General features: G+C 38.6%; 1 protein-coding gene across 7 annotated transcripts in view; it reads right to left on the bottom strand.

The window, feature by feature from the left end:
- PLD1 (phospholipase D1) overlaps nucleotides 1-12137 on the bottom strand; it is a 199349-nt gene that overhangs the window by 25922 nt on the left and 161290 nt on the right. For 6 of the 7 annotated variants that reach the window (XR_006609154.1, XM_004756582.3, XM_004756580.3 and 3 more), the window contains 2 exons: nucleotides 7386-7499; nucleotides 5176-5225 (listed from right to left, as the gene is read on the bottom strand). Coding sequence is in view for 6 of the 7 variants with exons in the window: in XM_004756582.3 (XP_004756639.1) it covers nucleotides 5176-5225; nucleotides 7386-7499 (164 nt within the window). In the remaining variant the exon portion in view is untranslated. The remainder of the gene's footprint in view (nucleotides 1-5175; nucleotides 5226-7385; nucleotides 7500-12137) is intronic. The other variant, XM_045088627.1, reaches the window with a different exon arrangement.

Here is a 12137-nt window from a genome sequence, read left to right on the forward strand (position 1 = left end):
ACATATGTTTTCAGTTCTTTTCAGTATATATTATGGAGCAGAACTGCTGGGTTACATGGTGACTCTATGTTTAATTTATAGGAAACCACCAACTGCTTTCCAGAAAGCCTGTACTATTTTTTTAAAGTTTTCATTTAAATTCCAGTTAGTTAACATATAGTGTAATATTAGTTTCAGGTGTATAATATAGTGATTCGACACTTCCATACAACACTATGCTCATCACAAGTGCCATCCTTAATACCCATAACTTTTCTCCTCCATTCTCCATTCACCTCCCCTCTGGTAACCATCAGTTAGTTCTCTACAGTTTGTTTCTTGGTTTGACTCTCTTTTTTCCTTTTGCTCATTGGTTTTGTTTTCTAAATTCCACATGAGTGAAATCATATGGTATTTGTCTTTCTATGAGTTATTCTACTTAGCATCATACTCTCTAGTTCCATTCATGTCACTGCAAATGGCAAAGATTTCATTATTTTTTTATGGCTTAGTAATATTCCTGTGTGTGTGTATGTGTGTGTGTACACATACGACATTTTCTTTATCCATTCATCAGTTGATGGACAGTTGGGCTCTTTCCATAATTTGGCTATTGTAGATAATGCTACTATAAACATTAGGGTGCATGTATCCCTTTAAATTAGTATTCTTGTATCCTTTGGGTAAATACCTAAGTAGTGCAATTGCTAGATAATAGGGTAGTTCTATTTTTAACTTTCTGAAGAACCTCCATACTCCTTTCTAGATTGGCTGCATTGGTTTGTATTTTCCAACAGTGCAAGAGGGCTCCCCTTTTTCTACATCTTCTCCAACGTCTGTTGTTTCTTGTGGTATGGTGTGATGTGGTATCTCATAGTTTTGACTTGTATTTATATTACTAGATTCAGTTTAGTAATATTTCACTGAGGTAGTTTGTGTCTGTATCCATAAGATATATTGGCCTGTAGCTTTCTTCTAATGACTTCAGATTTGATACTAAGGTAATACTGGTCTCAAAGGATGGGCTGGAAGTATTTCCTTCTCCCTTTTTGCGAAGGAAAGGTTTATGAATAATTAGTGCTCTTTTGTGGATGGTAGAATTCACCCACAAAGCCATCTGAGTCTGGGCTTTTCTTTGTAGGAAGACTCTTGATTACTCAATTTCTGTGCTTATTATAAGTCTATTCAAAGTTTCAGTTTCTTCCAGAGTCAATTTTGATAGTTTATGTCTTTCTAGGAATTTGTCCATCTTATCTAGGTTAACTAATTTGTTGACATGTAACTCTTTGTAATGTTCTTTTATACTCCTTTTTTTTTGGTAATTTGAGTTTTCTCTGTTTTTGTGCTTGGTCAGTATAGCTAAAGGTTTGTCAGTTTTGTCAAACTTTTCAAAAAACTAATGTTTGTTTTCATAATTTTATTGTTCTTCCATTCTCTCATTTATCTCCCCTCTGATCTGTATTATTTCCTTCATTCTGCTATCTTTGAGTTTAATTTGTTCTTCTTTTTCCAGTTTCTTAAGATATAGGGTTTGGTTATTGATTTGAGATCTTTCTTCTTTCTTAATTTTTTTTAAAAGAAAGACTTTAGTTATTTATTTGACACACAGAGAGAGAGAACAAGCAGGCAGAGCTACAGGCAGAGGGAGAAGCAGGCTCCCTGCTGAGTAAGGAGCCCGACATGGGACTTGATCCCAGGACCCTAGGATCACGACCTGAGTCAAAGGCAGATGTATAACTGAGTAAGCCACCCAGGAGCCCCTGCTTTCACTATATTTTAAAAGTAATTTCATTAGCGGTTTTCCTGGGTATTACAATCTAGCTCGGATTACTATCATAGCTCCCTTCCCTTCCCCTTCTCTTATGCTATTAACATCATACAAATTAGATCTTTAAAAATTATATACCCATCAACACAGATTTATAATTACTGTTTTGGTTAGCTGTCTTTTAATTTTGATTGGAGGAAAAACATTTAGATAAAGAAAATATATCTATTCTGTCTTTTTAATTTACCTAAGTAGTTGTCATTGTGCTTTTTGTTTCTCTGTGAAGATTCCAGTTTCTTCCCAGTAACTTTTCATTTCTGCCTGAGAGCTCCCTTTAGCATTTCTTGTCGGGAAGTTCTGCTAGTGATAAATTCTCTGTTTTTGCTTATCTGAAAATACCTTAATTTCTCCTTCATTTTTGAAGGATAGTTTTGCTGGACACAGAGTTCTTGGTTGATAGTCTTTTCTTCCAGCACTTTGAATATGTCATCACCATACACGCAGAACTCCATGGTTTCTGATGAGAAATTGGCTATTAATCTTACAGAGGATGATGTGTGTTTGATTATTTGCTTCTTTTGCTACTTTCAAGATTCTCTTTTTATCTTTGTCTTTGGATAGTCTGATTATGATGTGGTCTGGTATGGATTCCTGTATCTTTGTTGGATTTTGTTGAACATCTGGGATGTATAGATTCATATTTCCCATTAATTTTGGGAAGTTTTCAGTCATTTTAAAAAAAGATTTTATTTATTTGAGAGAGAGAATGAGTGTGGGGAAGGGCAGAGGGGGAGGAAGAGGGAGAGAGAACCTCCAGTAGACTCCCAGCTGAGCATGGGAGCTGCGGCAGGGCTTGATCTCATGACCCTGAGTTCATGACCAGAGCCAAGACCAAGTTGGATGCTTAACCGACTGAGCCACCCAGGTGCCCCTCAGTCATTATTTCTTTAAATATACTATTTACACTTTTCTCTCCTTTCTTTTTGGGACTCCCATTATGTACATGTTGCTATGTTCGATGGTGTTTCACAGGTTTCCAAAGCTCTGTTCATTTGTCTTCTTTTTTTCCTAACTGTTCCTCAGGCTATATAATTTCAATTGTTCTGTCTTCAGGTTTGTTGATTTTTCTGCCTACTCCAGTCTACCACTAAACTCCTCTATTATACATTTTATTTCAGTTATTATACTTTTCAACTCCAGAATTTATAATTGGCTCCTCCCCCCAAAAAGAAATTTTATAGAAACATTTTAATTAAAAAAAAATTCTGGGGGCGGCTGGGTGGCTCAGTGGGTTAAAGCCTCTGCCTTTGACTCAGGTCATGATCCCAGGGTCCTGGGATCGAGCCCCACATCAGGCTCTCTACTCAGCAGGGAGCCTGCTTCCTCCTCTCTCTCTGCCTGCCTCTCTGCCTACTTGTGATCTCCATCTGTCAGATAAATAAAAATATTTTTTTAAAAATTCTGTTTTTTTAACATTTCTATTTGGAAAGAAATTGTTTCTTTGTTCTCTTTAGTTTTTTAGCTGTTACTTCCTTTAGTTCTTTGAACATAGTTAAACTGTACTATATTCACACAGTTACAGTAGGTCTTTTAAAGTCATTTAAACTGTCAGGTCACATTATGACACTTCCCTGAGAACTTCCAGAGGATGGGAGCTTCAAACCCATGGCTCCTCTGAGAGCTGATAGGCTGCTGGTTTTCACAGTGATGAAGAGATTGATTTTCAAGGCTACTGTAGAACTGAGGAGAGGGTAAGGGGAATATGGCAAATTAAAATGGCACAAAGATTTTGCCATCCTTCTTCTTCTTTTTTCTTTTTTTTTAACAAACATTCCTCAGAGTGTTATAGGCCTTTGGTTAACTCCCAGAGTTCTAAAAATGTTGATTCTAACCATCTCTGTGAGTGTTTTGTTGCTTTTATGTGAAGAAGTGGATTTTTGGATATCCTTACTATGCCTTCCTGCTGATGTTCCAATTCTTTAAGTGAAAAATATACATACGTGGAAGGACTAATATTCTCTCCCACACTATTTTTTTAAAAAAGATTTATTTATTTGAAAGAGAGTGTGAGAAGGGGGAGGCAGGAGGAGACTCAAGCAGACTCCCACTGAGCATGGAGCATGATGTAGGGCTCAATCCCAGGACTCCAAGATTACGATCTGAGCTGAAATCAACAGTTGGCTGCTTAACTGACTGAGCCACCCAGGTGCCCCTCTCCCCACATTCTGATACATCATGATCTCTTGCCTATGACCAGTCTCCCTCTATTTTGCTTACCAACAGTAGGTGAATCTTTGCATAAAACACCATATTAATAGGTTCACTCCAGGGAACAGAGACTTCCACCAACCTTATCTTGTCTTTTTCAGGATAAAATCTAGTTCTTTTTTAATATGGCCCTCCAAGTCTGCATAATCCATATTCAGTCTGAACTGGAAGTCAGACAAGTTGGGTTCTAATCCCGTCTTACTGCTTGTGGAACATTCTGTACCTACTGTACAAAGTATAGAGCATTATCAAGAACCTACTATGTGCTGAACTTAGTATTAGGAGATATAGATAAGTAAACCCATAGCTATAATATCTGGTAGGTGGGAACTATGTAGAAGGTCAATTAAGAAGATATCTGAGGGGTGCCTGGGTGGTTCAGTTGGTTGAGCATCTGACTTTGGGTCACATCATGATCCCAGAACCCTGGGATCAAGTCCCACACAGGGCTCCCTGCTCAAAAGGGCATCTGTTTCTCCCTCTCCCTCCGCCCCTCCTCCCACTCATGCTTGTGCTCTCTTTTTCTCTATCTCAAATAAATAAATAAAATCTTAAAAAAATATATATAACTGAGAAAGAGCCTTTGAAAATATGAAGAACTACAGAAGTGAAAGGTATTACTGTGAGCTTCTGATTTATTTACCTCTAATACCTTCAAAGATTTAGTCTAAAATAAATGAAATAAATAAATAAAATAATTTTCTTCCCTAAATATAAGACAGTACTGTGACAACATTGGGACTTCTGCATAACTGACAAGTGTGAAGGCCTGTTGGCCCTGCATCATTTGTGCCCTCAGCTTTAAAGCAGAAATGACACCTGTCTTGCTTACTTCCCAGGGCTGTGGTGAAGGACCACAGAAGACACATGGGGGGGTCCTTGTGAAGTTCCTTATAAATCTCACTTGTTATCAAAATAATTAGTATAAATAAATTAAAAATAATAAAAATACCCTTATTTTTTTATAACCTACACATCTGAAGTTGTTGCATCTTCATCTGAACTTTGCTTTGGGCAATGTAATAAGTAACTTGTCTCAGCTAAATACTTCATGGCCTACCTTTTGTGAACGGGGTGTCACAATCACACTGTGAAAACATCAGTGATTAGGGATATGGCACCAAAAACAACCATGGGGGAAAATAAAAGCTGTTACTTACGCTTTTCTTTTAGCTGGCCAAGGATGGAATATTCTCCTCTGCACATGGTCCTGAATACATGTAAAGGAAAGAAATGATTATGGAGACTTCAAAGGAACCCATCTCAACTGCAATATCTGTGAAACATCATCCTGCCCCCAGTAAAAACAAAACAAGCGCTTTTATAAGATGCTACATGGATTTTTAAGAAGCTAAAAAAAAGCCCACCTGGATATCACTTTTGTAATATTATTGATGGGACAAGATAGTTGTTTTGAGGTAGGGAAATGGAAAAGTCATAAAATCGATGTTAGATTTCAGAAAGAGGTGCTATTTTTAAAAGATGGGCTATGAATGAACTTTCCCTCTTAGAAAATTCAGTGATGGCAAAGATAAATTTAGAATACCTCAATAGGCGAGAGCACTTACAGACTCACGTTTCTTTCAGAGATGTTTAAAAGGGCAAACACTTAGCAGAATAATTGCAGAGCTAAACTCTATACCAAGGCAAATGCCTTGAAAGTGAAAAACAGAGTTTCAAATAACTGACTCTGCTAATGATTTTGTTTCTCACCACTCTGATAATAGTCAATGAATTATAAAGACTGACAAAAACAAAACAAAAAAAATTCTATGCTCCATCTGCTTGCTCTGTAAAAAGTAATTAAAAATACAGTTTCACTCGGGAAATACTGATATTCTTAAAGATGATGCCAGCAAATAGAGATGTTTTTGCATAATAAAAGGTTAGAATTTTAGTTGCTGAACAAAAGCCAAGAATGTTATTTCACTCAGCTGGTTCAAACCCAAGAAAATAGTCATCGAAAATAATTACAATTGACAATATTCCAAAAATAATATTAGAATGGCAAATGAAGTGGATAAAATCCAATTAAACATTATGTCAGTGCCTTAAATACATGAAAAGCTTTGTTTGTCATGTTATAAATCAGATAATATTAGAAGTGGGCAAATCTTCAATCAAAGCATATAGACCAAAGCATAAAATTTTCTCATACTGTAACCAGGCAAAATTACCCAAGAAAAAACTAAAAAAAACAATCGTTACTTGAGATCCTAACAAACAGGCATACCTCAAAAAATAAAAAATGAGAGGATTTAAAAAAAAAAAAAGACCACCATATCTGCTTTACACACTGGGAGTTATGTGTAAGGGCTCCTTAGCCCCTCCCCAACAAAAAGATTTGGTTAGAAAGGTGGGAATCTACAGATGGTTCTGAAATATAAGGGACAGTAAAAGAAAATATCCAGGTTCTTGTCCTTGCTCTGACTTAGAACGAGTGTGATTCTGAGCAGAGCTCTTTGGTATCCCAGGTCACAGTGCTTGTTACTGGGAGCTGGGATTCATGCCCAAACCTGTCCACTTACCTCTTCACTGCCATTCTCTTTCCCAGCTAAGGGACCCAGAGAGAATGTCAGGGGGCCATCACTGTCTACACCACCTCTCTACCTCCGCTCACCAGACATACCTCCCAACCCCACTCCTAATGCTCTACTGGCCAAGTCTGAAGCTTCACAGGTTTTTTTGTGAGTGAATATGGCATTTCTGCTTTTTAGAATATTGAGAATAGGATTTCCTACTTTCCTTTAAATTTTACAAAGCTGTGGCAGAGAAAGCAGAATTAAAATCCCAGGAGCTAAGAAAGAACCTTCATACTTCATTTACTGGCAAAGGTCATCATTACCAACCTTGCTGAAAACCTCGCTACCTAAAGAATCATAAAGAAACACATAGAAAATCATACTACTTTAAGCATTTAATTTTTTTCTTCAGAGACTATGGAAAGCTCAGTAACTAGGTGGTGGCTTCAAGGTAATTTCTGAACCAACATTACATATATTATTATGTGTATATGTCTGTGTGTGTGAGATATACATATATATATATATATATATATATATATATTCCTTGTCTCCCTTTATAAGATATATGTATATGTATGCCTTGTGGATAGGCAATGAATATAAAAGAGAGATTTATATTTCAGTTCTTTTTATATTTGCCATGTGTTCTAGGCCCGTCATTTACAATTTTAGGCTCTATTTGAATTTTATCAACTAGTAAACAGGCCAAGATCCAAAAGTAAAAGAAAGCGTTCATCTGTTCACCACTCCCTGAATAGATGTGGAGAAACATTTCCATTCGTTTCACCAGCTTACGTGCGTGACTGATAGAAAGCTGAGAAGAGCCTACTTTAGAGCTTTGGCACCTGTAGTTGAAGTGCATGATTGCCTGCAGGGCATTTCCTCCTCCCGTGGAGATGTCGCCTTCAAATCCTGGCAGCAGTGGTATCACCACATACACCCGGTATCTCTGGCTTTCCCTACAAAAGTCAGATGCAGAGCCATTCACCAAAAAATGAGAGGCAGATCACGTGGTTTCAGAGATTGAGCTAACGGCTTCCTATAATAGATTCTACCCCATTTCAGGGCTTGGACGGTGCTGCTGGATTGGAGGCCAGAAGCTGCTATCCAGGTAACACTTAATAACAACCTAAAAGAAATAAGTTGAACTTAGTAGTAGAATGGGGAACTCTGCTCACTATCTCTCTGCAGCATAATTCTTCCGAGGACAGAATCCACTGTAAGCAACCCATGCTTGGATCCCATGGAAGGTGGGGTGGGGGGTTATAACAAAGTTTTGGAAAAAGATGTCATCGTAATAGTTTTATATCTAACATGTAATAGTTTTATATCCACAAGTGCCTTGCTCAGAGCCCAGCAGTTAATAGTCATCCAGTTAATGATTGTTGAGTCAGTGAGTTCCCACAGCCTAGATCTCAGGGGCTGAAAACATGCTAGGCCCAGTACACTTTCCAATGCAGAAATCATCATTGCTTAGAAATTGCGATTCAGCTCTGAAAACTGGGTCTGCTACAAAAGAATTTCGTATCTGGGCCCTTCAAGAATTCTGAGTGACTGATGATTTTTTAAATCCTCTACACATGAAACCCAACATTTCTTGGCCCCCTATTCCAGTGCCTTGAAGACAGCCTTTGAAAGAAAAGCCTTTGAGTAGCCTTTGTTAACGCAATGGTGTAACAAATAAAAGAAGGTGGTGGGGCTACTTACTTTGGTCTCCATTCAGAAAGGTAAGTGTTTGGAGAATTATGTTCAAATGGGTATCACTATTGGGAGGCACAGCTGTTGAAGTCCCTGTCTTTCTTTATAAGCTACACAGGAGGGAGGGAAAGCTGTGAATGACTGTGGTATGTATGTGGTCAAGAAATCTTGTCCATAGATGGGAGTGATCCATGGTCACACAAAGATGCTGCCACTTAAACTCTTCTTATACTTAATTTCTAAGGATTACTTTCTTCTAAACAACTACCTTTCTCTTTCACATGAATATTACTCCTCCTCTCTGAGGGGTCAGATTTCATGAGAGTGTGTCCAAACACCAATGTCTGTATCAGGGCACGTGGCCAGTGAAGTTCAGGGAGGAAATGGCCAGCAACACGAGTATAGAGGCCCGTGAGCCTAACTGCCAGGCTAAGGAACAAGGCGTCTGAATTAGGTTGTTGCAATGGCATGAATTAATCACTAGATGGCAAACATAGTTTGAGTTGGAAAAATGAATTAAAAAAAAAAAAAAAGTAAACTCTTCCAAGTTCTCTGCCTGATAAGGGTAAGAGGCTCACATTTTTAAATGGTAAACAAGACAGTGGGAAGAGAAGAACAGAAAGAACACCTAAGCTATTTCCCCATTACCAGCATTTAAAAGCCCAAATGAGTTAAAGCAGATACTTAGAAATGGACACCATCTGGCCTCAACTGCCTTTCCAGAATCGCCTTCCCATAGGATCTTCCCAGACTCACAGCCCAGAGCCAGACTACTGCCCTTTGTTCAGTGGTGTCCCTACCTACCAAGGTAGGTTGGTCATCTGCCCTCTGAGTCTAGAATACCCCCTCCTGCTCACAGAATCCCACTTCCCCTTCCAGGGCAGCTGAAAGGCACCTTCCTTGGTCAAACCATCCTGAATCTTCCAATTAAAACTGGTTTGTTCCTCCCTCTACACTCCCATGGCTCAGGGCAAGCAGGTCTATTCAGCATTCTTTTTGCTTTACACAACAGTTAACACACAGATCTGCTGCCTAGGCTACAGGATAAGCCCTTCTGAAACCCAGGACATATGTCCCCATATCTTTCTACTTTGGGCAGTGCCCCATGGAGGATCCTTGTACACAGTATGCATGCAGTACTGTCTCCTTGGGAGAATGGGGTCAGGTTGGAAGCAGGTTTGTTTCTGGGAAGCCACTGGTAGAGAAGAGATGAAGCTGCAAAAGTTAAAATTAAGTTTCTCTTTAAATTCCATGTTATTTGAATTTTTATTGTGGTACAATGTAACACAAAATTGGCCATCTTAACCATTTTAAGTGTACCGTTCAGTGGTATTAATTCCATTCATATATTGTGCAACCATCATGATACCTACTTCTACAACTTTTTCATGAGCCTAAAGAGAAACTCCTTGATAGTTAAGCAAAAACACCTATATTTTCCCTCCCTCCAACCCCCGTAACCTCTCATCTACTTTGTGTCTCTGTGAATTCGCCATTCTAGATATTTCATCTAAATCATACAGCATTTGTCCTTTTCGTGTATGACTTATTCCACTTAGAATAATGTCAAGATTCATACATATATCAGAAATTCCTTCCTCCTTGTGACTGAATAATACTGCATTGTAGGTGTAATCCCCATGTTATTTTATCCAGTCGTCTATTGATGGACAGCTGGGTTGTCTCCACCTTTTGGCCACAGTGAATCATGTTGCAGTGAACACTGGCGTATGGAACCTCTGTCCCTGTTTGCAGTTCTTCTGGGTGTTTACCCAGGAATGGCACTGCTGGCTCATAGGTTTATTATAGATTTAGCCTTTTGAGGAATCACCAATTAACTTCTATTTCCTATGGGTAATCTATTGCTCAGAGTACAAAATTTAAGAAGTAGAAGATTATATGATGAAAACAAAATTCTCTTTCCTTTGTCCCCAGGCACTGTTTCTCCTCCCTGAGGGCAACTTCTGTTACCTTCCATGTTCCTCCAGAAAGAGTCTATGATTTAAAAAAATATATATATATACACATATAGTATATATATATAAGTGTATATATTTTACATATTAAATGTATTTAATATATGAAATATATGTTTATAATTGTATACATATATATAATATTAACATATAATATATATTTTTTCTTTTATGGAAATGTTAGAATACTATAAGCACTTTTACAAATGTTATTTTTATCTATATGTCTGTACCTTGTCCATTTTCTAACAAAGTGATAAAGAATTCCACATCTTTACCATACTATTTAAAGCATTTCTCTATTGATGGGTGTTTAAATTGTTTCTGATTTTTTACTATTTCAAAATACCTGTTTTCTTATGGCTGCTGACCTATGTAAGTCATTTCTTCACAACTGTGAAACATGAACAGCCCTTTGGAGTGATACTGATGGTCTTAAACACCAAGTGTTTGTGATTCTGTTTGTAAAAGATGGTTCCCTTTTAACACTGTTTTAGAAGAGCAGAAATGACCTCAAAACAGAAGCCTCTTATGTAGGATATGGGAAGAATGTCCTATACAGATCTTAATCTTCAGATAAAACATTCTTGCAAATTCAGTCTATAGGAATCAGAATGTCCACATTTTCTTGTTCTCAGGACTCTGTTCGCTCCATATCGAGGGCTTTGCCTTTTAACAATGCAACAGTTCTTGAATTTCTTGAAAGATGAAATTTTTAAACCGGCCGGCCGGTTAGCAGAAATAGCTTAGATTTCCACTGTTGTAGAAAAAGGAGCTCCTGAATCTCAAACCAGAAAATTGTGGCTGAGTTAAACCAAGGAAGAGAAAAGTTGGGGGTTGGGGGTGCAGGTGATAGCCATCATTTTAGGGCAAGAACTGGAGCCCCTAGTGGGCAGAATTCTTAGTGATTTTTTTTTTAAAGATTTTATTTATTTATTTGATAGACAGAGATCACACATAGGCATAGAGGCAGGTAGGGAGAGAGAAGAGAAAGCAGGCTCCCTACTGAGCAAAGAGCCTAATGTGGGGCTCGATCCCAGGACCCTAGGATCATGACCTTAGCTGAAGGCAGAGGCTTTAAACCACTGAGCCACCCAGGTGCCCCAGAATTCTTTATGATTTTAAAAACAAGGTAAGAGCGAGTGGGCTCCAGGCCTTCATCTGCAGGCAATCGCTTCATCCACTGCGGCTCAGAACAATTTTACAAAATTGCTCTCTCAGGCTTTTTGTTAAAGTAAGTTTTCTTTCAGACCTCACAGACTTACAGCAGTGCTGTGTCTAATATCTAAAAATTGGAAATCAATGTCCAATAAAGGGGGATGGTTAATTAAATTATGTTACAGTCACTCAAAGAGTGAGCATTTTGCAGCCATGGAAATGACCACCACTTCCTAGCAAAATGCTGCTGGTACTGTTTTAAAATGGCCCTGATGCGAAGTTACAATTACAAAACAGTTACAGATGTGGCAGGCTGATACTACGAAATATGCAATCACTTTCCTCCTTAAATACATTCCCTTCCCTCACCCTCTGCCTAGAGATACGAAGCAGGCATTGTTCCCAAGTGGCATGCTCCCAGAGGAACCTGGGCACGAGAGAGCAACTTCTTAGATCTGGGGAACTGGGTAGAGATCCTCTGAGCTGAGTCAAGAGCGTAAAGTCTCTAAGAGAGAGACTCAGTGCAAGGATTCTGGTCTTCACTTTCAAGCAGAATTCCAGGGAGAACAGGACAGACCCCATCACCTTTCAACAGGATAGGATCTGAGTGTGAGACATAACCTTGCTTCCAAAGGAGCCCCCCAGAAAAGTCCAGCAGCCCACATGATGTGGCAACAACAGAGGAGGGAGAAGTGGAGGAAGGGCAGGCCTGACAGAAGGGGGAGGCCCCCATGCCACCGTAAGCCTACGCCAGAACTGGCCCAA

Source organism: Mustela putorius, unplaced genomic scaffold (assembly GCF_011764305.1).
Source record: "Mustela putorius furo isolate JIRA1106 unplaced genomic scaffold, ASM1176430v1.1 tig00003834_pilon_pilon_pilon, whole genome shotgun sequence".
NCBI classification, from domain to species: Eukaryota; Metazoa; Chordata; class Mammalia; order Carnivora; family Mustelidae; genus Mustela; species Mustela putorius.